At 43.5% G+C, this 25,005-nt stretch overlaps 1 protein-coding gene across 5 annotated transcripts in view; it reads right to left on the bottom strand.

Annotated features, from left to right (window-relative positions):
• The window catches only part of RNF180 (ring finger protein 180), a 141,841-nt gene that overhangs the window by 86,263 nt on the left and 30,573 nt on the right, over positions 1-25,005 (bottom strand). For all 5 annotated transcript variants that reach the window (XM_077462623.1, XM_077462625.1, XM_077462622.1 and 2 more), the window contains exon 4: positions 22,420-23,316. In XM_077462623.1, the coding sequence (XP_077318749.1) occupies positions 22,420-23,316 (897 nt within the window). The remainder of the gene's footprint in view (positions 1-22,419; positions 23,317-25,005) is intronic.

Raw genomic sequence — 25,005 nt, 5'->3', positions numbered from 1 at the left:
CCAAACAGCAATGAGTCTATGCAGAGGCCCTGTTTAAATAGCTCACCTGGCCCCAGCACTGGTGGTGAGCGCGCGCATTGATGCGCGGTTGCGCATGCGCGTACACTAATGTGCCAATGTGCTAGTGTAATTGTGCGTGCACCAATGCGTCAATGTGCTAGTGTGCATACACGTACGCCGTGAACCTCTGTTTGCATTAAGGACCTGCCTTCCCTGACAGGTACTCTAGTCACCCCACCACTAATGCCCCCAATACTACCCTCTGAAAATTTGTTCCATGCTGGCTATCTCTACATCTAGACCCTCCCACCATCGCTTAGTTTAAAGGCCCCTTTAACTTTTCCCCCATCTTCACTCCCAGCTTAGCTGCACCCTCCCCATTTAGGTGCAGTCCGTCCCTGCTAAAGAGCCGGTAACCGACTGAAAAGTCAGCCCAGTTGTCCAGGATCCCGAACCCCTCCTTTCTTCACCAGCTCCTCAGCCACTTTTTAACTTCCCTGATCTCCCTCTGCCTTTCTGGTGTGGCCCGAGGTACCAGTATTATTTTTGAGAATACTACCTTGGAGGTCCTATTGCTCAATGCCCTGAAATCGTTTTTTAGAACACTCCATCTTCCTCTGATTTTGTCATTGGTGGCAACATGCACCATGACAGCTGGTTCTTGCCCAGCCCCTCCCAGTAATCTGTCCACTAGATCCGTGACGTGCCGAACCCAAGCGCCCGGTAAACAACATATAGTTCAGCGCTTCAGGTCTTTATGACAGATTTCCCTCTCTGTCCTTCTAATAATTAAGTGCCCTACCATGAGAATCTGTCTTTCCTTACCCCAGCCCTCACTGGAGGAGTTTCACCCCTGGCAGCTAGGGGCGTCACTCTGCTCCAGCAATGCTGGTCCCTGACTGGTTTCCCCAATATCACTCAACAATGGATACATATTGGGATGTTCCAGCCCAGAACCAGCCTTCCTGGCACTTTCCCCTTCACCCTTCCTGAGTGTCACCCATCTACTCTGCTCTGGTGCCTGCACCTCTTTGTCTCCACCCACTTCTGTGCTGGCACCTGTCAGCACCTGCTGTGTACGATCCCAAATCTCCTTTAGTATGGGGAGTCTTCTCAGTGTTGACAGTAGCTTCCTTAGATTCAGAACATCAAGTTACATAGATTTAAATTTTGTCTGGAATTCATTTTAAGTAGCTTTTAGAACATTACCATGTATTCTAATGCTTTAAAAATTTGGATACACAGCAGCGTGCTTATTCTAATTTGGTAGCATTAAGTTAGTTCAATAGCTTAATCTCTCCTACTTCAACATAAAATACATTTTACTTTCATGTATTTTTAATCAAATTAAAGTATTTTTTTTAAAAACACATTTCAATATCTTTTAATGAACACATAATTGAATTAAATGAGTTTAGAATTTATATGAATTATATATTACATACAATTATACCAATATAAAACATCCCAGAGGATTAAAAAGAAAACAGGTGTCATTTATACCAATCATTAAAATTCTTCGTTAAGTGAGTTTTAATGAAATACATTTATTTGTTAAAAGAGAAGTCTGGGATTTGTTTTTATTTTAGAATCATACTTACCTAGGTGGATGCAGCATTGTTCTGATGCTACATCTGTCCCCCGCCAGCTCTAAGGCTCAGAACTGAGCGATCAAGCACCGCTGATCTCTCAGTTCTCACAGCTCCCTGAGCAGAAAGCTGGTGACTGTCAGTCACTGCTCACTGTGCTGCCTCCTCCCACCCCTCACGCTCACTGGTGCGCTGGGCTGTGGAGGTGACGGAGCAGCCAGCAGAGCTAAGTGCCGGTCCAGTCATGTGGGTGAATTCCGAGCATATGGTTGTGATCTTTCCCTGAGCCTGGACCAGCTCCGTAACATCTTTAGCATGCTGTCTGCTGAAAACAGGTCATGGGAGTGTCGAAAGAACTGTACTCCTGTGATCCACAGGAGAAGTACAGCCAAACAAGCTTTGGATGTACTTCTCATTCAAGGTGGACCTTTATAAGGTCGTCTCACTGACCTACAAACAGAAATTGAATAAAGTCAATGTGAACTAAAGCTGAAGTCCAGGTTTCCTGTCACTTTATAAAGTTTGTTTGTGCCCCACTGTCTAAAATTAACTATTTACTAATTTATTTGGTACTAGCTCCATCTGATTTGCTGAAGTGGAGAGGTGGGTGGATGATGTCACCATTTCCACCTCAGCCAATAAGAGGAAGCCTTATATTGATTGATAAAATACAAGGCTTCTTCTATATGGCTGAAAAATACTGATTCTATTTTCTTCCAGCCACATAGAAGAAGTTGCTCGTACTGCTGCGGAACACAGAGGTGCATACTGTATATAGCTGATGCTACTGCAGTTTGATACAGCGCGTTGACAACACCTGAATAACATAGTAAAGGAAAGAGTTAATTTGGCCTAAAAAAAACTAAAGTGACAGGAAACCTGCACTTTGACTTTAAAGCTCTATTTGGTGGCTGATAGTGTTATTTCTTCACTACCCCGCCTAAGCTGGTATAAAATACCAGCTTAGGTATGTGGTTTCCTTAAACCGAACCTGTGCCCGTACTTTGCCCATTCAGAGCAAAGCAACATTTTTACCTGTCCAACCTGTGGTCCAAGGGCTGCATGCAGCCTTTTGTTACTTACTAGGCCGCAGTAGACAATTGTAAGAGCATTGGTTGTGCTGTAATAGCAGTGATCTTTTGCAGACCAAAGTAACATTATACCAGTCTTTAGAGGTTTCCTGCAGCCTTCAACCACACCTGTAGGATGTGCCAGTTTCCGACCATCTCCACAGGTATGCTAGTAGTCTCTGCCTTCTGTATCTAGAAAGTTAACCACCACTTCCTCCCTATCAGCAAATGTTTGATTCCCCACCAAGAGCAAACAAATAAATAGTGATTCGGTTATGGGGGAGCATATGACTTACTTCTCTTCCTTTTAAATGACAAGACCAATGCTTTGTGATTGGCTCAGCATGATCACATGTGAGCGAGGGAAGAATACTAAACCCTGGGTAAGCTTCTTTCCTCACTTCCTTTGGCAGAAAAAAGCGGTGGGGAAAATGAAAGGAAGCAATATGGGGAGGGAAGGGGTGGGAAGGGCAGCACTAAGGAGAACCTGTTGTTTTGCCCTGAATAGGTAAAGCACAAGTTTACTTTAACCACTTTCAGACCGGACCAATTTGCTGGTCAAAGACCAGACCACTTTTTGCGATTCGGCACTGCGTCGCTTTAACTGACAATTGCGCGGTCGTGCGACGTGGCTCCCAAACAAAATGAACGTCCTTTTTTTCCCACAAATAGAGCTTTCTTTTGGTGGTATTTGATCACCCCTGCGGTTTTTATTTTTTGCGCTATAAACAAAAATAGAGCGATAATTTTGAAAAAAAACGCATTATTTTTTACTTTTTGTAATAATAAATATCCCCCAAAAATATATAAAAAAACATTTTTTTCCCTCAGTTTAGGCCGATACGTATTCTTCTACATATTTTTGGTAAAAAAAATCGCAATAAGCGATTATTGATTGGTTTGCGCAAAAGTTATAGCGTTTACAAAATAGGGATAGTTTTATAGCATTTTTATTAATAATTTTTTATTATTTTTTTTTTTTACTAGTAATGGCGGCGATCTGCGATTTTTATTGTGACTGCGACATTGTGGGGGACCCATCGGACATTTTTGACACATTTTTGGGACCATTGTCATTTATACAGTAATCACTGCTATATAAATGCAGTGATTCCTGTGTAAATGACACTGGCAGTGAAAGGGTTAACCAGTGGGTGGCAGTGTAGGGGTTAAGTGTTCCTAGGGGTGTGTTACTAACTGTGGGGGGGTTGGGCTGTCATTTAGTGTACACTGATCTCTGCTCCAATCACATGGAGCAGAGATCAGCGTCACTAGTTGCTAGGCAGAATGGGAAAATGTTGTTTATACAGCATTTCCTCCATTCGGCCGCTCCGTGAGACGATCGCGGGGATGCCCGCGGCGATCGAGTCCGCGGGTCCCGCGACCGGACTCACGGGGGTCCCGACCAGCGCGGGAGCGCGCCGCCGGCGGCGCGCTCCCGATGGCACGGCGGCAACGAATATTGGACGTACATGTACGCCAATATGCCTGCCCGTGCCATTCTGTCGACGTACATCGTCGTGCGCTGGTCGGGAAGTGGTTAAAGCGGAGCTCCACCCGATTTTAACACATTAGATCTATACAATTGACTTCATGTCATAATGTAAAAACTGAACTTTTTTTTGCCACTGTACCTTAGTTGTGATTATAATCTTCTGTGCTTCCTGTATGTGTAGTCTTTGGATATGGGCGTGGATATTGCGGCTATTTCGTCATTTCCTTAGAGCCGCACTGGCTCCTGGGAGCTTGTGTCATTGTTCCCAGGAGACAGTGCGGTGGCCTGGCTCAGCTCCATTGCCATCACAATGGGGCAGGACTTCAGACGGCGCCGCCCCGAGCTGTTGACGGCGCTTCTAATGAAAGTTACTGCGCATGTGCAAATTCGGGGATACAACGCGCAGTGCATGCTGGTCGATCAGCGGAAGAGGATGCCTGTGGGCTTCACATGTCCACAGGCAACATGAGAACCAACTATAAGAAGATTTAAAAGTACATTTTTAAAGCAAAAACGGACATCTTAAAAACAAAAAAAGGGAACAAGTGAGTTATAATTTTACATAACATCATCTATGTCATTGTACCAAAAAAAAAATGTTTTAGGCAGTGGAGCCCCGCTTTAAAAAGATAGTTCACCTTTACAATAAAACGTGCCTATGCAGGTAATGGTTGTTTGTAGATTAAAACAAACCATGCAGCTCTGACTAAAGATGAATAATACCCTTGCTGTAGGTGTAGGCCATTTACATACCTTATGATGCCTGACTGGAATACTCCCAGGATATTTTGCCAAGTACTCCCAGGAAGTTTCTAAGTGAGGCCTAGCTATCACTGCTCACCTCCACCATCACAGGAGTGAGCTCTTTCCCTGATTGAAACCCCATACGCTTTTTCCTATGATGCAGTAGCTATGAGCTCAGCATTGGAGAGCTCACTCCTGTGATGGTGGAGTTGCGCAGTGATGACTAGGCCTCACTTTGCAATGTCCTGGGAGTATTCCAGTCAGGCCTACACCTATAGCAAGGACATTATTCAACTTTAGTCAGAGCTGCACAGTTTGCTTTTATCTACAGCTGCCCCTCATCTACATGGGCAGTTTTGTGGTAAAGGTGAACTATTCCTTTAACATCACTTTTGTGGCTTACTCTTCAAGATGGCACTAAAACATTGCCTGCCAAGTGACTGTCACACAGGGCCAAAGCTTATACAGTCCAAAAATACAGTCATTTTCACACATAGTAAATATAGGCGTAAACACATAGGATTCCTCCATTTACATAGGACACCTGTAGAAATACAGGTGGATTATAGAGGTTTGCCTGGGACAAGGTATATATTACTGTTGTACACGTCACAAATACTGTTTTTGATCAGGTGACATCAGTCATATTGCCGATAAACTCAGTAATCTAATGAACTTCCTCAGATTCCATTAAGCCTTTCAGTTAGAACATTTTCCCTGGCAAGGACAACACAATTAATAATTAAAAACAATTTTAAGTGCCACAATCAATAATGGCATTTTTAATGCAGTTGAAACAGTGCATTAAGGAGTGGCTTTTCCCATCAATGCTTCCAAGATTGAAAAGTGTCAATTACTTTATACAGCTTGTACTTTCCACACCTTAGTCAAATCAGAAGCATTGTAGGTTTCATTTCAGGAAGGCCATAGTAAGCAATTAGCATTTGATACGCTTTAGCAATTCGAAATAAGATGTCTCTTTACACTATGCATTGGGTTAATAGTAAATACAACATGCTTTCCTGTGCAAAAGCTCCCTTTGTTAAGACAGCCTGTCAGGTCACCTTGAGGCCAGGTGACAGATGCACACCATAGGGATCAGGAGTGCACCGCAAGGTTGTGGACCCTACAGCTGACTGCTGCGGACGGGGGTCAAGGTGATAGGAAGGCAGGGCTGCCAGAACACCAAGATGGATCCCACCGGGGTTAGAGCATAAGATTCCCTGGGGTGCGGAGTCTAAGACAGCAAATTCTCCTGCGCTCTGGTTTCTTGGTCTTTAGATGTGATATAGACAGTTTGAAAATGGTGTAGTCACTACGTCTTGCAGCCCTCCTTTAGAACATTGGGTGTTCAAATACTAAAAAGAGAGAATACAAAGAAGGGGAAGGCGCACTGACCTAGTGCATTACCATAAAACAGCTTTATTTAAAATTGAATCAAATAGCAAAATGGCTACTCACAAACGAGTATTGATCACAGGCAAAATCAATACAATAAATCCATCGCACCAAACGTTTGGCGACTCCAGACCAGATGTCCGAGGAATTTGATGAGTACCTCTACGGAAATGGCTAACGCGTTTCGGGAGTGACCCCCTTTCTTCAGAGCCAAAGAGGGCTATGGTCTCGAGAGACCATAGCCCTCTTTGGCTCTGAAGAAAGGGGGTCACTCCCGAAACGCGTTAGCCATTTCCGTAGAGGTACTCATCAAATTCCTCGGACATCTGGTCTGGAGTCGCCAAACGTTTGGTGCGATGGATTTATTGTATTGATTTTGCCTGTGATCAATACTCGTTTGTGAGTAGCCATTTTGCTATTTGATTCAATTTTAAATAAAGCTGTTTTATGGTAATGCACTAGGTCAGTGCGCCTTCCCCTTCTTTGTATTCTCTCTTTTTTGTGCGGAGTCTAAGAGCCAGCAGGTGTTCACCAGAACCTCGAGTGGTGAGGATGGACTTGGCTGCAACTGGCTCCAGGTCGCTTCCCCCAGGGTCCCCCAGCTCACACCCACAGTAGGCAACAGGAGGATAGGGATGGTGAGGGACAAAGCCAAGGTCGGGGCCACAAGCAGACAGGAATAGTCAGGGACACGCCAACGTCGGTAACGGAATAACAGCAGAGCACACGGCAGGTAACAGGAAGCTAACACACAAAGGTTGATCAGCAGGGTTGGCCTGCAGTGCACAGGTTAATATAGAGTTGTCTGATAGGAGCTAGGGTGGAGCCATGCCAGAGGATGGATTACAAAGGCAGTCAGGTGAGGGTCGGCTGGTCTCTAGAGATGAACACATGGAGACAGGTAAGCAGACGAACTCTATTGCATAACCATGACACAGCCCATGCATTTTGGATGCTGTGGCAATATACAGGCAGACATACGACTCATACTTAAGAATGGAGGCAGCATGACGTCATGCTGGTCCCGGAAACTGTCAGGTGGCCATCTTGCTGCTCACTGCATGCTGCCACCCACTGTCGGGCGGACCTGTCCACAATCCCACATCACTGCATGGCCATTTAACTCTTCCCTATGCTATCCAAAACATAAAAATTATTTTTTTGCTGGAGTTGCACTTAAAAAATGTACTTGTTCTAACTTAACCAAATTGAGCTTTTTGGATGTACTATGCATGTGCAAAGTGAGAACCTTTAATCAGAAGCTGTTGGCCGCTCCTGTGTGGGTTTTGTAGAGCCGGCTCTCGGCTTCAGAGTGAAAGTGATGCGATCGCTTTCACAGAGCCAGCCGCGGGAAGCACCATACCCCTCCCACCGGTGCCGCCCCCCTCCTCCCATGGTTCTAGTGCTGTCCTCCACTCACCGGAGCCCGGAAAAACATCCACCGGCTGGGGGAGAGAGAGTGCAGTAAGAACAAGACAAATCCATGCTTCAATCTCACTTGCAAACAGTGAAACCGGAAATGGTGTCACTTCTGGTTTCAGATGCACCCTTTCCTGGCCAGCACAGCCAGGGGACACTTCTAACCAGGGGGGTCTGTGCTTGGTTAGATTGTGTGAAGGGCAGGGGACACATTGGGGTCTATTAGACCTCTAATTTCACCATAAAAAGTATGTGTCACCTGCAGAATATATAGGGGTTGTGATAGCAGTCAAGTCAAAATAAACATAAAATAAATAAATAAAAAACTTCCAATGGCTGGGTTCCCACCATAAACAAACTCCCAGATCACACCCCAGATACTTCCTACTTTTTTCACACCTCCCTCGATACTCCCACTCTGATCATACCCCCCAGAAACCCACTGTCAGGCCATCTGAGACCAGGTGACAGATGCACTCCGTAGTTGTCGAAAGTGCACCGCTAGGGTAGTGGACCCTAGGACTGACCGCTGAAGATTGTACCCAGGGAGATTCAGGAAGCAGGTCTATTGGTTCACTAACACAGATCCCAGTGGGAGCTAGAGCATAGATTCCCCAGGGTGCGGAGTCTAAGAGCCAGCAGGTGTTCACCAGAGCCTCTAGTGGTGAGGATGGACTGCGCTGCAGTCTGGCTCCAGGTCGCGGCCCCTAGAGTCTCTCAGCTCATGGTAGACTATAGGAGAAGGAAACAGCAGGCTGGAACAAAAAGGATAGTAAAGGGAGTACACTCCAAAGGTTCAGGGTCACAGGCAGACAGGGATAGTCGGGGACACACCAAAAGGACAAGGTCACAAGCAGACAGGAATAGTCGAGAACATGCCAAGGTGGGTAACAGAGACAAAAGTAGAGCACACGGCAAGCAGGAACCAGGAAGCCAGACACACAATGGTTGATCAGCACCGCTGGCTTGCAGTGCACAGGTTCCTTGATAGGGTCTGGGGTGGAGCCATGCTTAGAGGAGAGGTTATAAAAACCACCAGGTGGAAGTGGCTGGCCTCTTAAGAAACACATAGAGGGTAAGCTGACAGACAAACATCACTGCATAACTATGACACCCACCCTCCCAGATACCCCCAGTCTGATTACACCTCTCTAGATCCCTCTACTCTGATCACACCCTCCTCCCCCATACCTCGGGTTTACCAATCCCTTAGATCTCACCAGTCCTGCAGCTCCTCCTCCAGATGATGTCTGTGGAGGAATTTGCAGCACACCAGGTACAGGTGAGTTAGCTATGTCTTGGCAGGCGTGAGAAGATACCCAGCTGCAGCAAGGAGCAGTGAGCTTCCCCAACCTCCTCCTCTGCCAACACCCCCAGGCCTTAATTTTTCGTGCACAGCCGGGTGCACACCACCATCGTTCCTGACTGCTGGGCCCCTCCCTGCAAACATGTGGTTTGCATTTATACTTAAAAACGTACAAGCTGCGCCCCTCAGAGAAAGGCTGGGGATCCGAATTTTACTAGCCTAGAAAGCACTGCACCCCTGATCAGTGGATCAGGGATGCAATGCCAGACTCCTGCAGACATGCTTTGCAGCTTTCAGCCCGTACCTCCTTACAGGTAGACTGTTTGCAAGCTGCAGGGTTTGTCAACAAACTACGAGCGTGCTGATTAGCGCCCTGACGGCTCATTCAGAACTACAAGCCATCGGCCATTAGTTGTAGTTTGTGCATTCACAGGAAACTGTGAATGAATGATACGGCTGTTTGCACAGCCACATTATTTTCAAAAAGTGACAGCGGGCGCAGGGAGGAGGGGGAGAGGAGGAGAGACTGCAGCTACATGCATTAGAAAACACATTCCGTGTTGCATTGCATTGGGTCAGGAGGGTATGGTCTTTGATAGTTGAATGCACGTTGAGTATCCATAGGAAATCAATGGTTACAGGTACCAAAACAATCACTGAAGCATCCAATAGCATGTGTTATAAGGTGAGGGTACAATTCAATTTTATTAGAGATTTAGCTTATTAAATATGCATCACCCATACATGAATTCTTATGCCCCATACACACGATCAGACTTTCTGACAACAAAACCCGTGGATTTTTGTTCAAAGGGTGTTGGCTCCAACTTGTCTTGCATACACACGGTCACACAAATGTTGGCCAACAATTACGAACATAGTGACGTACAAGACATACGTGATATCTCCATTACGAACGCTAGTTTTACAAGACTGAGCGCTTCCGGCTTGTACTTGATTCCGAGCATGCGTTGACTTTTGTGTGACAGACTTGTGTACACAGGATTGGAATATCTGACAACAAACATTTGTTGGCGGAAATTTTGAGAACCTGCTAGCCAACATTTGTTGGTGGAAAGTCCGACAACAAATGTCCGATGAAGCATACACACGGTTGGACTTTCCACCTACAAGCTCACATCCAACATTTGTTGTCGGAAAATCCGATCGTGTGTACCCGGTGTAAGGCTGCCAAAATACTTCTTCGGCCACTCCCACTGCATGGATGAAAACACATTTTCACTGCTGATAGGAAAGACAACAAATAGTTTTACAAGCAAATGGGTAGCTAAGAGGGGGTTCCAGCCCTGCATTGGGAAGAGGGTTTATTGGCCACCTTGGAGGGCCTGGGAGTACAGTTCCATTCACAAAACAGGTCACCAAGTTTTTGCGTGGTACCTGATACCTGGAAAGGATGAAAATAACTCTTCTTAGCCGAGCCTTAGAAGGCTTAAACAATGTTAAGCCTTCTAGTGGACATTGTGACTGATAATTCCTCCTTTGAGACAAATGTAGAAATGTGCCCCAGAACAAGTCAGGGAGAACCCTGATGCTAAAGATGACTCTAAAAGAGCCAGGTAGACAAAAAACGGGCAACACTTGTGGAGGGAACAGCTACCCATTCCTTGTGCCTAAAGTCTGCCTTGTGCTTAGCAATAGTAATGCTCATGGGTACTCACAAACTTTTTTTGGAGTGTGTCAGAAGGGGAGGCCTCTAATTGTACCACCACCTGGAGGCCTAGAGAGTCCCAGAAGCATATGAACTGCCTGTACTGTTTTGTACAGAGTTTCCTATATGGCTGGTGACCTGAAGAAAAATACCTTCCCCCAGGCAAAACGGAGGTTGTACTACACAGTAAGAAATGTAAGCCTTTCAGAGGAGAGAGATGCCCATCACCTACAGACACTAGCAACAAACTAAAGCATGCTGAAAGTAGGAGATGTTATACAGGGCTGGGTTTCAGCTTTGCTATTTGCCAACACCTAATTACCTGGAAATGGAGCATAACCCAATGGCCTAAAAATAAATTCCTGTGATGTATGATAACGAACATTCTTTTTGCACTTTACTATGTACCAAAAAATGACCATGACAAAAATGACATAATGACAACATAATTAACACATGGAGGAGAGGTAGGCTAACAGAGAAAGATTACTGCATAACCATGACAAATGGATAAAATCATCATTACATCAATGTCTTCTAGCCACAAAGAGGTTAATATATATAGGATATTCTATACAGTTAACCTAAAAGTAGAATAGATTGACATGTATGTATAACTAGGTACTATGTACTGCATGCACTTAAAAAGGGATTTCAACCGTGCTGGTGGAGTAAAGCATGTGCTTACAGTGTATGTAGCATGAAGTCTGCTGCCCTCTGCTGTTAATAAATAAATATGCCATGATGAAATCAGGATAAACTCATGATAAACTGTTATTTAAATGAAACTGTCAACATTAATCCACAAATCAGCAGGACTGGTTTCCTAAACCTCCAGAGTACACTATTTAATAGCACACTCTAATTTTATTTTTCATTTCCTAATTAGAACAATTTTATAGGAGAGTTTTAATATAGTAACTGCTTTGTAATGCAATTATTCTGAAAATGTACTCAGTTAACCATGTGGGCTTATTTAATTTGATTACCTACAGACTATTACCTACAAAAAGCAATAAGCTTCCTTCAGTCTAAAGTGATCAGGAAAACTAAAAGGTGATTTTGCATTTATACTGTGAGCTAGTGCAGTGTGGAGATCACACTAATAAAGGATGATGGTGTTGCAGGAATGTCAAGGAATCCGTCATTTTTGTTGTATGAAACTTTCTTGCAACACACGTGCATAAAGCTGAAGTGAGAAAAAATATTATATGTATTTAATACCAAAATGTTTTTTTCATGAGATATATATATATACACACACACACAGTATCTCACAAAAGTGAGTACACCCCTCACATTTTTGTAAATATTTTATCTTTTCATGTGACAACACTGAAGAAATGACACTTTGCTACAATGTAAAGTAGTGAGTGTACAGCTTGTATAACAGTGTAAATTTGCTGTCTCCTCAAAATAACTCAACAAGAAAGAGTAGACTGCTGGCAACAAAAGTGAGTACACCCCTAAGTGAAAATGTCCAAAGTGTCAATACTTTATGTGGTCACCATTATTTTCCAGCACAGCCTTAACCCTCTTGGGCATGGAGTTCACCAGAGCTTCACAGGTTACCACTAGAGTGCTCTTCTACTCCTCCATGACGATATCACGGAACTGGTGGATGTTAGAGACCTTGCGCTCCTCCACCTTCCCTTTGAGGATGCCCCACAGATGCTCAGTAGGGTTTAGGTCTGAAGACATGCTTGGCCAGTCCATCACCTTCACCCTCAGCTTTTTTAGCAAGGCAGTGGTCATCTTGGAGGTGTGTTTGGGGTTGTTATCATGTTAGAATACTGCCCTGCGACCCAGTCTCCGAAAGGAGGGGATCATGCTCTGCTTCAGTATGTCACAGTACATGTTGGCATTCATGGTTCCCCTCAAACTGTAGCTCTCCAGTGCCGGCAGCACTCATGCAGCCCCAGCCCATGACACTTTCACTACCATGCTTGACTGTAGGCAAGACACACTTGTCTTTCTACTCCTCACCTGGTTGCGCCACATACGCTTTACACCATCTGAACCAAATAAGTTTATCTTGGTCTCATCAGACCACAGGACATGGTTCTAGTAATCCATGTTCTTAGTTTGCTTGTCTTTAGCACACTGTTTGCGAGCTTTCTTGTGCATCATCTTTAGAAGAGGCTTCCTTCTGGTACAACAGCCATGCAGACCAATTTGATGTGGTGTGCGGCGTATGATCTGAGCACTGACCCCCCACCCCTTAAATCTCTGCAGCAATGCTGGCAGCGCTCATATGTCTATTTCCCAAAGACAACCTCTGAATATGGTGCTGATATGATGCTGAGCACGTGCAATTAGCTTCTTTGATCGGCCATGGCAAAGCCTGTTCTGAGTGGAACCTGTCCTCTTAAACTGCTGTATGGTCTTGGCCATCATGCTGCAGCTCAATTTCAGGGTCTTGACAATCTTCTTGTAGACATCTTTATGTAGAGCAACAATTCTGGTGCCATGTTGAAATTCCAGTGACCAGTATGAGAGACTGATAGCGATAACACCAAATTTAACACACCTGAGACCTTGTAACACTGAGTCACGTGACACTGAGGAGGGAAAATGGCTAATTGGGCCCAATTTGGACATTTTCACTTAGGGGTGTACTCACTTTTGTTGCCAGTGGTTTAAACAGTAACAGCTGTGTGTTAAGTTATTGTAAGGGAACAGCAAATTATACAAGCTGTAGACTAACTAATTTACATTGTAGAAAAGTGTAATTTCTTCAGTGGTGTCACATGAAAAGATATACCCGCAAACACATTGCCAGCAAACATATTGCATGCTGAGATGTGTGGGGGTGTGATTCAAAATAAATGACAGCCCCGCACGTCTCCTAAGAGCAGTGCGATTAGGCTGCGGATGGTTGCGGGTGTGGAAACAGATGCAATTACCACACACGCAGCCACATGCAGAGGTGTGAACCAAGCCTCAAAAGAAGAAGTGTTCCATGTGATGGTGGCTGCTCTCTTAGGTTTGGCTTACATCAGGTGTGGCTTTGGGCGCGGCAATGGCATCTGTTCTCGCACTTGCAGCCAAACCATGCTGCTCTTAGGAGACACAGGTGACTGCCATTCATTCTGAATGGAACCCCCACACATCTCTGCACGCTGCACTTTTGCTGGTGTGGGAACCGCAGGGAAATCATATGGTAAAAAAAAGAACATGCAATTTCCATGCAGCCACGTTTTTGACAAGGTGCATGCAACTTTTTTTGCAGAAATGCAGGCACAGCAGGTCATTCATTTTCTGTGCCAGTGCAAACTCGGCCCAAATAAAAACGCAGACGTTTGAACCTAGGGTTAGTCTGGATTGTCAGTCTTCTGCCCCCATAGTCCTGCAGTGGTAATCTTTTGCTGCAGCGGACCTGTCATGAGCATTCCCCGAAAGTGCCCACTATGCCTGCCCTTTCTGCCTCAATCCTACAGTTATAGAAACTGTAATATAGCTTCCAGCAAAAAAAGCGCTCTATGAATGGATGACAGGCGAATGATGAAAGGTCCACCTTCTCCATTCCTAGATGGAAGCTAAAGTATGGCTTCTAAGAATGGAGGGGGACTTTAAGGATGGGCATGGTCAGCACTCTTGATTGTGCCTATGACAGATCCAGTGGCTGTATTAACCCCCACAAATTAAATTGACTAAATAACCCTATAAGTTACATTTAAGAGCATTTAATGTAGTTAGGTACAATGTATGTGCATTCTCTCAGATGAAGGCTGCTTATCTGGACACTGATGTATTAAATAGAGTATATACTAATGATTAGAGGTCGACCGATATGGGTTTTTCTCTGGCCGATGCCGATGTCGATATTTAGAAATCATGGTGGCCGATAGCCGATATATGATGCCGATTTTTTTGGGCCGATATGTTAGGCCGATTTTATTTTATTTATTTATTTTTTCCTTTTTTATTATTTTTTTTTTTTTAATCCCCCTTGATCTAACACACCTTTCCCACTGGGGCGTTTTTCAGGCGCTTTTGGGCTAAAAATAGCGCCTGTAAAGTGCCTGCAAAATGGCTCCCCTGCAGTCTGTGTGAAAGACAGAGTGCTTTCACACTGAGGCGATGCGCTGGCAGGATCTTAAAAAAAAAAGTCCTGCAAGCAGCACGTTTGGAGTGGTGTATACCGCTCCTCCACCACTCCTGCCCATTGATATGAATGGGCACCGCTGCCGAAGCGCATGCAATGCGATTTGGCAGCAGTGCTTCATGGGCGCATTTAACCTCTTCCTTTGCCGCTAGCTGGGTTATATGTGCCCCACTAGCAGCCAAATAGCACCGCTAAAATGATGGTAAAGAGCCGCTAAAACTTGCGTTTTACCATCAACGCCTGCCCGCTCCAGTGTGAAAGCAGCCTTCATAAGCGATACAGAAAATTTCTTACATTTAAACATTTATTAACCACTTGCTTACTGGGCACTTAAACCCCCCTCAGTCCCAGACCAATTTTCAGCTTTCAGCGCTGATGCACTTTGAGTGACAATTGCGCGGTCATACAACACTGTACCCAAATGAAATTTTTATCATTTTTTTCCCACAAATAGAGCTTTCTTTTGGTGGTATTTAGTTACAGCTCGGAGTTTTATTTTTTGCTAAACAAACAAAAAAAGATGCAAAAAAAAAATAAAAAAAAATCATGTTTTAATAGTTTGTTATAAAATTTTGCAAACGGGTCATTTTTCTCCTTCATTGAAGTGCGCTGATTAGGCGGCACTGATAGGCTGCATTGGTGGGCACTGATGGGCTGCATTGGTGGGCACTGATGGGCTGCATTGGTGGGCACTGATAGGCTGCACTGGTGGGCACTGATAGGCATAGTTAAGGCGGCACTAATAGGCACAGATAAGGCGGCACCGATGGGCACAGATAAGGCGGCACTGATGGGCAAAGATGGGCACAGATAAGATGGCACGGATGGGTGGCACGGATAAGTGGCACGGATGGGTGGCACGGATGGGCACTGATAGGTACCACAGATAGATGGGACTGATGGGCACTGATAGGTGGCACTGATAGGTGGCTCTGATAGGTGGCACTGCTGGGCACTGATGGGCGGCACTGCTGGGCACTGATGGGCGGCACTGCTGGGCACTGATGGGCGGCACTGGGGTGCAGCACCTTTGAGGCAGATTTTGGGTGGCACTGTGGGCACTGCTGGGTGGCACTGTGGGCACTGCTGGGTGGCACTGTGGGCACTATGGGCACTGCTGGGTGGCACTGACAGGGGGGCACTTACTTTATTTCAGGATGGCACTGCGGGTGGCAGGTGGGCACTGGCAGGGGGCAGGTGTCCGCTGGATATGCTGGCCGTGATCGGGACTGATGTCCCGAACACGGCCGCCGGCGATCGGCTTTTTTTTTTTCTCCTCGCGCTGTCAGCGCGAGGAGGAATACTAGCCGATTACCGGCTCCGTTTTATCACATGATCAGCTGTCATTGGCTGACAGCTGATCACGTGATAAGGGGTCGGGATCGACCCCTTACACGGATCGGTGATCAGGCGAGTCTCACGGACTCGCCGATCACAGAGCGCGCCGCGCGCGCCCCTCAGGGGGCGCGCAGGCCGCTCGTAACCGGGACGACGTCAATAGATGTAGTCCCGGCAATCTAGGTCCGCGCTAATGCCGTCATTCGGCAATAGCGCGGTACCCAAGTGGTTAAACAAAACAAACCTCCAATCAGTTTACTTGTATGTATGATTTAGATAAAAAAAAAAAAAAACTATATATTAAATATTTGGACGAAAAAAAAAATGGGCTAACTTTACTGTTTTTATTTTATTTTTTAAATAGTGTATTTTTTTCCCCAAAAAAATGCATTTGAAAGACCTCTGTGCAAATGCCGTGTGACATAAAATATTGCAACAACCGCTATTTTATTCCCCAGGATCTCTGCTAAAAAAATATATATAATTTTTGGGGGGTCTAAGTGATTTTCTGGCAGAAAATACAGGATTTTTACTTGTAAGCAACAAGAGTCAGAAAAGATTTAGTCTTTAAATGGTTAAACTGAGAACTTCTACACAGGGAGATGATTTCATTCATTGAAGTGTAAACATTGTATCTTTCTGTTCTTTTCTTGGCAGCCTGCCCAGAGAGGAGGAAAGTGTTTCTATGGCAACTTACACTGACTTCTATTACAGAAGTCATTTCAAAGTCCCGCTGTAGTTCTAAATCGGCTTTTTATCAGCATGATCGGCCGATGCCGATTATTTAAAAAACGGCAAATATCGGCCGATATCTCGGTCGACCTCTACTAATGATGTACCAAAAAGTCAAAACATATCGGCTGAAAATTTTGTTATTAGAGAAAAAGGTACCATGGTAACGAAAATGCATGCAATTTAGCCACAATTTTACCCCCATTCTAGCGTGCGTATGGTAGGTTTTTAACAGGTTATGTGACTCAAAAACCACATCAAAAATGTAACATGGGTGTGTTATTGATGTGTTCTTGCTGCATTTTTCATGCATTTCAACAGGGAAGTGCGCTTTCGGTGCATTTTTTTTAACTTGCTAAAAATGCAGCAAGCAAGCTTTTTGTACACCACAAAGGAAGCGCAACGGACCAGTGTAAAGACATACATGGAATTTAAAGGGATACATTTTTCTTGCACTAAATGTGCCGATAATAGCCGGCAATAAATTCATATTAATTTAAATTTGTGATATTAATTAAAAAGTTGAATATAATACAATTATATATTAAAAAATTATATTGTTGTTAAAAACTGTCAATTCCATTTGGTGCACCTTTAGTTAATACCATAAACACAATCCAGATTCCCATTGTTTAGGAGGTGCTGTGTTTTATCCAGGAATGGCTGAAAACACATAATGCCGTGGTATGAGAATATGGTACAACAGCGCGTATACACGGCCCAGGAAGGTGTCCTTGCTCAGGGGAAGGTCAGGCTGCTATGACACTCTTTACAGAATTCTTTACTGACCAACTGACCCAGAATATAAATGATGTGATCTTATAACATCTTTACAGTAAATCACTGTCCACAAAACAGTCACACAGCAGACAGAGTCAGCTCATGTCATCAATCAGCTTTCTTCTGCCCAGGAGAAGAGCTCAGTGTATGGTTCCTCTTTATCTCAAAAGGGCCAAACGAGTCAAAGTGGTTGTTACATCATCAAACAACTGCAAGAAAAACTCAATATTATCTGATTTATTCTTGTTTTATGACTTGAAAATATTTGATAAACAAATGGCGTAATTCTATGGTGCTGAAACTGCCCACATGTCGCCTTGGAAGTCTTTCAGACTTTCATAAAATATTTATTATTTTCTATAAGCCACAGTTTTCTACAAGAGCAGAATCTGTAATAGCACTGCAAAGTATTGGCCAATGGGCAAATACATACTGGGCATAGTTACATAGTAGGTGAGGTTGAAAAAAGACACAAGTCCATCAAGTCCAACCTATGTGTGTAATTATATATGTCAGTATTACATTGTATATCCCCATATGTTGTGGTCGTTCAGGTGCTTATCTAATAGTTTTTTTAAACTTTGGATGCTCCTCTCTGAGACCACCACCTGTGGAAGGGAATTCCACATCCTTGTCACTCTTCCAGTAAAAAACCCTCTACGTAGTTTAAGGTTAAACCTCTTTTCTTCTAATTTTAGTGAGTGGCCACGAGTCTTGTTAAACTCTCTTCCGCAAAAAACTTTTATCCCTATTGTGGGGTCACCAGTACGGTATTTGTATATTGAAATCATATCCCCTCTCAAGCGTCTCTTCTCCAGAGAGAATAAGTTCAGTGCTCGCAACCTTTCCTCATAACTAATATCCTCCAGACCCTTTATTAGCTTTGTTGCCCTTCTTTGTACTTGCTCCATTTCCAGTACATCCTTACTGGGGACTGGTGCCCAGAACTTGACAGCATATTCCAGGTGCGGCCGGACCAGAGTCTTGTAGAGCAGGAGAATTATCGTTTTATCTCTGGCATTAATCTTCTTTTTAATGCATGCCAATATTCTGTTTTCTTTGTAAGCAGCAGCTTGGCATTCCGTGCCATTGCTGAGCCTGTCAACTACAAGGACCCCCAGGTCCTTTCCATCCTAGATTCCTCCAGAGGTTCTTCCCACAGTCTATAGATTACATTCATATTTTTGCCACCCAAATGCATTATTTTACATTTTTCTACATTGAACCTCATTTGCCATGTAGTTTCCCACCCCATTCATTTATTCAGATCTTCTAGCAAGGTTTCCACATCCTGCGGTGAAGTTATTGCCTTGCATAGCTTAGTATCCTCCACAAATACAGAGATTGAACTGTTTACCCCATCCTCCAGGTCATATGGACAAATTAAAAAGGATTGGTCCCAGCACAGAACCCATAAATGAACATGGTGCTTTTGTCTCTTAAAGAAGTTTAGGTTCACTACAACCGCCTGGCCTATGGCTTGATAATGACTAATTTAGACTACAGAAGCCAATAGACAATAGTAGGGAACCAGGTAAACGGATTTTATGCTAGCAATTAGAGCTGCACGATTCTGGCTAAAATGAGAATCACAATTTTTTTTGCTTAGAATAAAGATCACGATTCTCTCGGCGTAATATCATCTTTCACATTATATCAAAAAAATTGGGCTAATGTTATTGGTTAATTTTTTTTTTTTTTATTATTATTATTATACTATTACTATACAGGATTTATAGAGCGGCAACAATTTATGCAGCACTATATAATAAAAAATTCATTGAAGTATATTTTTTTTCCTAAAAATTGCATTTGAAAGACCATTGCGCAAATACAGTGTGACACAAAATATTATATAAAAAAAATAATAAAGCGCTACCATCAACCTTAATATAGCACAGTGATCCAATAAAAAGATGTGATCCTATAAAAAATAAATAAATTAATCATATATATGTGTGTCCAGTAAACCACACTAAATATAAATAAATTGCTGTTCTTCCAAAATGCTTGTAGATTTCTGGAGATACATGGAAAAAATACCACTCATTTGTAAGACGAAACACAAAAGGACAACGATACCCAAATGATCAGGTGTGTAGTCTCTGATGATGTTCACATGTGGTGGATTGCTTTCAATCCTTCATAGATCGATATTGCTCAAACAAAAGAAAGGACATACCTCATTGCGCAAATAAATAAATTAAAAAGGACATGTGGGTAATAAAAGGTCAGTTGCATATATTCAGAGACAATCTCCTCACTTGGCTGTTCCTGCTCACACAGCACTGGGGTTTACTAGCTCCTCCTACGTATTACATCACTGGCACGTGACTTTTTCGAGGTTCACAAAATGTGTGTCCCAGGAAGTGGTTCTAACTGTGGGGGGGGGGGGCTACCTAGGACATGACAGCAATCACTGATCCCGATCACAGGGAGCAGTGAATCTCTGTCATGACACAAGGCACAACGGGAAAATGCCTGGTTTACATCTCCCTGTTCTACACCGCAATCGCGGGCCGCCAGAGAAGTTCCTGGGACCTGCGGGCGCGTGCCTGAAAGGCGGCAAACTTAATGGGATGTACCTGTACGCCCATTTGCCTGCCTGTGCCATTGTGCCAACATACATCTGTGTGCGGTGGTCGGCAAGCAGTTAAATATGCAGCTGAACTGGCAATCCACCAATTTTAAGGCTGCAACAGGAAGTTTTGTTATTGGCTGGATCTCTGGAGAAGAAACCAATTCACTGAAAATTATTTCTTAAAGGGTAACTCCACTTTTGTGGGGGGAAAAATAGCAAATAAAAAAAATAAAATATAGCGTATACGATTGCGACTCAAGTCATATTGTAATTGAATGTTATTAATAATTATCTTTTCAATCTGCAGCTCTGTAATTTTCTGTAAAATGCTATGTAATATGGCTACCTGGAGGTGTTCTGTACACAGAATGTGCACAGAACGCCCCCTAGAAACATAATTTTCTGCTTTTGTGATTGCCGCTCAGATTTTTCCAGAAATCTGCCCTAAGATACAAGTCAGATTTCAGGCATCCCCTGCAACAAAAATATAAATTTTGGTGAGATACTCCCAATAGGAAATCACGTCTAAAGGGATGGAGACCCAGCAGCTTTCCTCATTAGAGCCCTGCAGGTGAAGCAGCTGATTGATAATTATGAAACCACTTCCATTAGATTCACTTTCCCACATGGATATAAACACGCAGGGAAATGGTAGGACTCTGCAACAGTTGACGCGTTTTGGCAACAGCCTTAGTCGTAGCATGTTGAATATAAAAATGGCAATACATTTATACTCATATAAGCTCCACTCCAAAATCAATTTGCATAGTAAATTGAAGGAATTAACTGAGTAATTAAAAGGTGAATATCAAAGTGCCAAAATGCAGGAAAAGGATTGAGACAAAAGATATACATCACATGACATGTTTCAAAAGATATAAAAGCACAGTGGAATACCATACATTATCATCCTACACACATGGGTCACGAAAACAACTCAATAATGATGCATGCATCACCCCGATAAAACCCCTTGAAGCAATATCGTTCTAGTTTGTGACCGATACCGATTTTTCAGTAAATGCTGATATCGGCCCGCAATAATCAATCTTACCAATATTCGGTCGATCCCGAGCTTGGAATAAGGTAATAAGGTATTATTTACGCCTTATTCCTGCACTCTAGACATATTGAGCATTTAACCCTTGCAGTGGAGGGGAGAGCCCACTGCAAGGGTAGATGTTTTCTAGGGACCCAGCATGCTTCACTGCCTACATAGTGCTCTGAGTTCACTGTGTTAGTGGCTGTCTCAAGGAGAGACAATACCTAGTGTCTCCACTTTGCCTACTGTGGGTTTCATTGGCCAGTTGGCTTTACTGTGCTCACTTCTCCAGGGGTAGTCACTATATTTCCAATAAATGTAACACAGCCTCTTGTTGGCCCCTCTGTCCTCTTGGCCCCTCTCTCCTATCACATGCCCCCACAGCCAGAAGCTTCCTATGGGGGCACTGGAACCGAGTCGCAGCTCTGGGTGTCCATTCAGACATGGAGCCCTGTCCCCTCTCTCCCCTGATTGGCTGACTGACTTTGATTGACAGCGGCGGAAGCCAATGACATCGCTGTTGTGTCTCAACCAATCAGGAGGAGTGCCCTGGACAACTTGCTGGAGAGAGATGGGGCTCAGGTAAGTAATTAGGGGGGTGCTGGGTTGGCTGCTACACACAAAAGGTTTGTTATCTTAATGCATAGAATGCATTAGGATAAAGAACATTCTACATATAATAAAATTAATTAAAAAGTTGAATACTATACAAGTATATATAAAAATATATATTTTTTAAAAACTGTAATTTTCGGGGGTTTTTCCAAGTGCATCCTGCATTTTCCATTTCAGCCACTATATTTACATTCGGTGCACCTCTACTAATTGGTTTTGGTGACACCTACCCACCTACATAGGTAGCACAGCCACTTCTGTTCACTAGTGGGATTCCCAAGATCCACCATCCCTTTTTGCATGTAGATTTTTCAAATTGTTGAGCTTTAAGCCCAGCTCTAACCAAATGTTCTTTTTTTTTCACACGGAAAGTGGGAGTATTACAGCCTCCGCCAGGTTCTGGAGTGTTATCTGTGACCCCATTTCTTGCGAGGTCACAGTGACAGGAAGCAAATGGACTTTTTCCTACAGGGACGCAAACAATAAAATACTTAGATAGTTTTTAACAACAAACACAATTTGAATGGGCTTACCTGCCTATGTTCCAGCAGCCACTTCTCTCTCTTTCTTTGCTTTCGCCTTAAATTTTTAAGCTTGTTTATTTCTCTCTTGGTTAACCTTTGGTTTGTCCCGGCTAACCTGGTGGGTGCAGAGTGCAAGACCTGAGCTGAAGTAGAGTCTGCTGTTGACTGGAGAACATCTCTAGGAGTTAATCTTGGTGGTACGGCATTAGATACGGATGCTGATAATGCAGTACTGTTGGTTTCTTCATGCGTTGTTCTATTATGAATCAGGTCATTTGTTACCATTGATGGGTTTCCTAAAAACTCTGTCAGCCTTGATAGTGATCTATTTCCAGAAGAAGGCTGAGCTGCACTGCTAGAGCTGAAAACAGATACTCTTGATGGTCTCTGGCTCATCTGTAGCACCATAACATTTCCGTTCAGTTCTGGCAACTCATTGACGTCCGAGTCCAAACTTTTTGATTTACGATGAACTAAATATCCACCACGGTCTGTCCCGCTTTCTCTGATAGCAGAATTAGGTTTATTTAGGGATGCGGTTTTTAGAAATACTTGTCTTATTTGATTTCTAGATGCTGGCACTTCAAGACATAATGCCTCCATTAATAATCCAGAGAGGGGGTTGTATGTGTCTACAGTCAGAAAAGCTCGATCCAGCTTCCTTCTGAATGGCTCCATCATCCCACATCTGGTTTTGCTGCTGGAAGCCTTCTCATGTGCAAAGGTAGACAGAGGAGCAGATGCCAGGTTTGGTCCCGTTACTGGAAAACCTACATCAATTTTGCTTTTACAAAGACGTACGGTGCCAAGATGGCCACAGGTGCATTTTGTGCCGTCGATAAAGTTGAAGGCCCCGAGTCGGGACCTGCAATAAGGACAGTTCAGCTTGCCAGCTGTCCAGTAAGCCTAGAAATAAGGAGATGGGAATTTTTTTTCTGTGGCTTGGCACAATACTACTGAACTGACAATTTGTTTGCTTACAAAAGAACTCTCTTTTCTGACTTGCTTTATGTGAAATACAAGCTTGTCAGCACATAGAACACTTTGCTGTAAGCTCTGAAAGAGAAATTCTCAACAACACAGATGTCCCTAGAAAAGACTGACAATGTTGCCACCAGCTATCTACTGTGGTAGAATGAGACAGGTTAACCCCTTTGTGAACACTCATTGTAGATTTATATCCAGACCGTATGAACCTTATTTCTGTAGTATTCCAGCTAATGTTTTGCATTGCACAGCTCCACACTTTACAGCTGGTACCCAATTAAATAATATTTGTACACAGCGTAAGACTATGGCTGGCCATACATTATACAATTTTCCCTTAGATTTATCAAAACCATATAATATGAGGGCAAACCAAAACAAGTTCAATTTTTATGCAATCAGACAGGCCCTTGCACTACATAGTTGAAGGTAAATCTAAAGGAAATTGAATAAGAAAATTGTATAATGTATGGCCAGCCTTAACCATTTCAGCTCTGGAAGATTTACTCCCCTTCATGACCAGGGCATTTTTTGCTTTTTGTCACTGCATTACTTTACCTGACAATTGCGCCGGCATGTAACGCTGTACACAAATTCAATTTATAGAATTTTTTTTCGACAAATAGGGGTTTCTTTTGATGGTATTTGATCACTACTGGGTTTTTTATTTTTTGCTAAATAAACAAAAAAAATGACTTTCTTTAACCAGTTCCCGACCGGCGCACGCCGATGTACGTCGGCAGAATGGCACGGGCAGGCATATTGGCGTACAGGTACGTCCAAACTTCAATGCCGCCCTGCCAGTGGCGCGCTCGCGTGCCGGTCGGGAACCCCCGTGAGTCCGGTCGTGGGTCCCGCGGACTCGATCGCCACGGGCATACCCGCGATCGTCTCACGGGACTGCTGAATGGAGGAAATGCCATATAAACAGCATTTCTCCATTCTGCCTAGCAACCAGTGATGCTGATCTCTGCTCCATGTGATTGGAGCAGAGATCAGTGTTCACTAAATGAAAGCCCAGCCCCCACACAGTTAGTAACACACCCCTAGGAACACTTAACCCTTACACTGCCGCCCACTGGTTAACCCCTTCACTGCCAGTGTCATTTACACAGGAATCACTGCATTTATATAGCAGTGATTACTGTATAAATGACAATGGTCCCAAAAATGTGTCAAAAATGTCCGATGTGTCCGCCGCAATGTCGCAGTCCCAATAAAAATCGCTGATCGCCGCCATTACTAGTAAAAAAAAAATAATAAAAAATGATTAATAAAAATGCCATAAAACTATCCCTATTTTGTAAACGCTATAACTTTTGCGCAAACCAATCAATAATCGCTTATTGAGATTTTTTTTTACCAAAAATATGTAGAAGAATACGTATCGGCTTAAACTGAGGAAAAAAAAATATTTTTATATATTTTTGAGGGATATTTATTATGACAAAAAGTAAAAAATAATGCTTTTTTCTTTTCAAAATTGTCTCTCTATTTTTGTTTATAGCGCAAAAAATAAAAACCACAGCGGTGATCAAATACCACCAAAAGAAAGCTCTATTTGTGGGAAAAAAAGGACGTCAAATTTGTTTGGGAGCCACGTCGCAC

The sequence above is a fragment of the Lithobates pipiens genome, unplaced genomic scaffold, assembly GCF_037356315.1.
Source record: "Lithobates pipiens isolate NorthernLeopardFrog02 unplaced genomic scaffold, aLitPip1_a1.2 Scaffold_3, whole genome shotgun sequence".
Classification (NCBI taxonomy): domain Eukaryota; kingdom Metazoa; phylum Chordata; class Amphibia; order Anura; family Ranidae; genus Lithobates; species Lithobates pipiens.
This window is presented reverse-complemented; position numbering and strand designations above follow the sequence as displayed.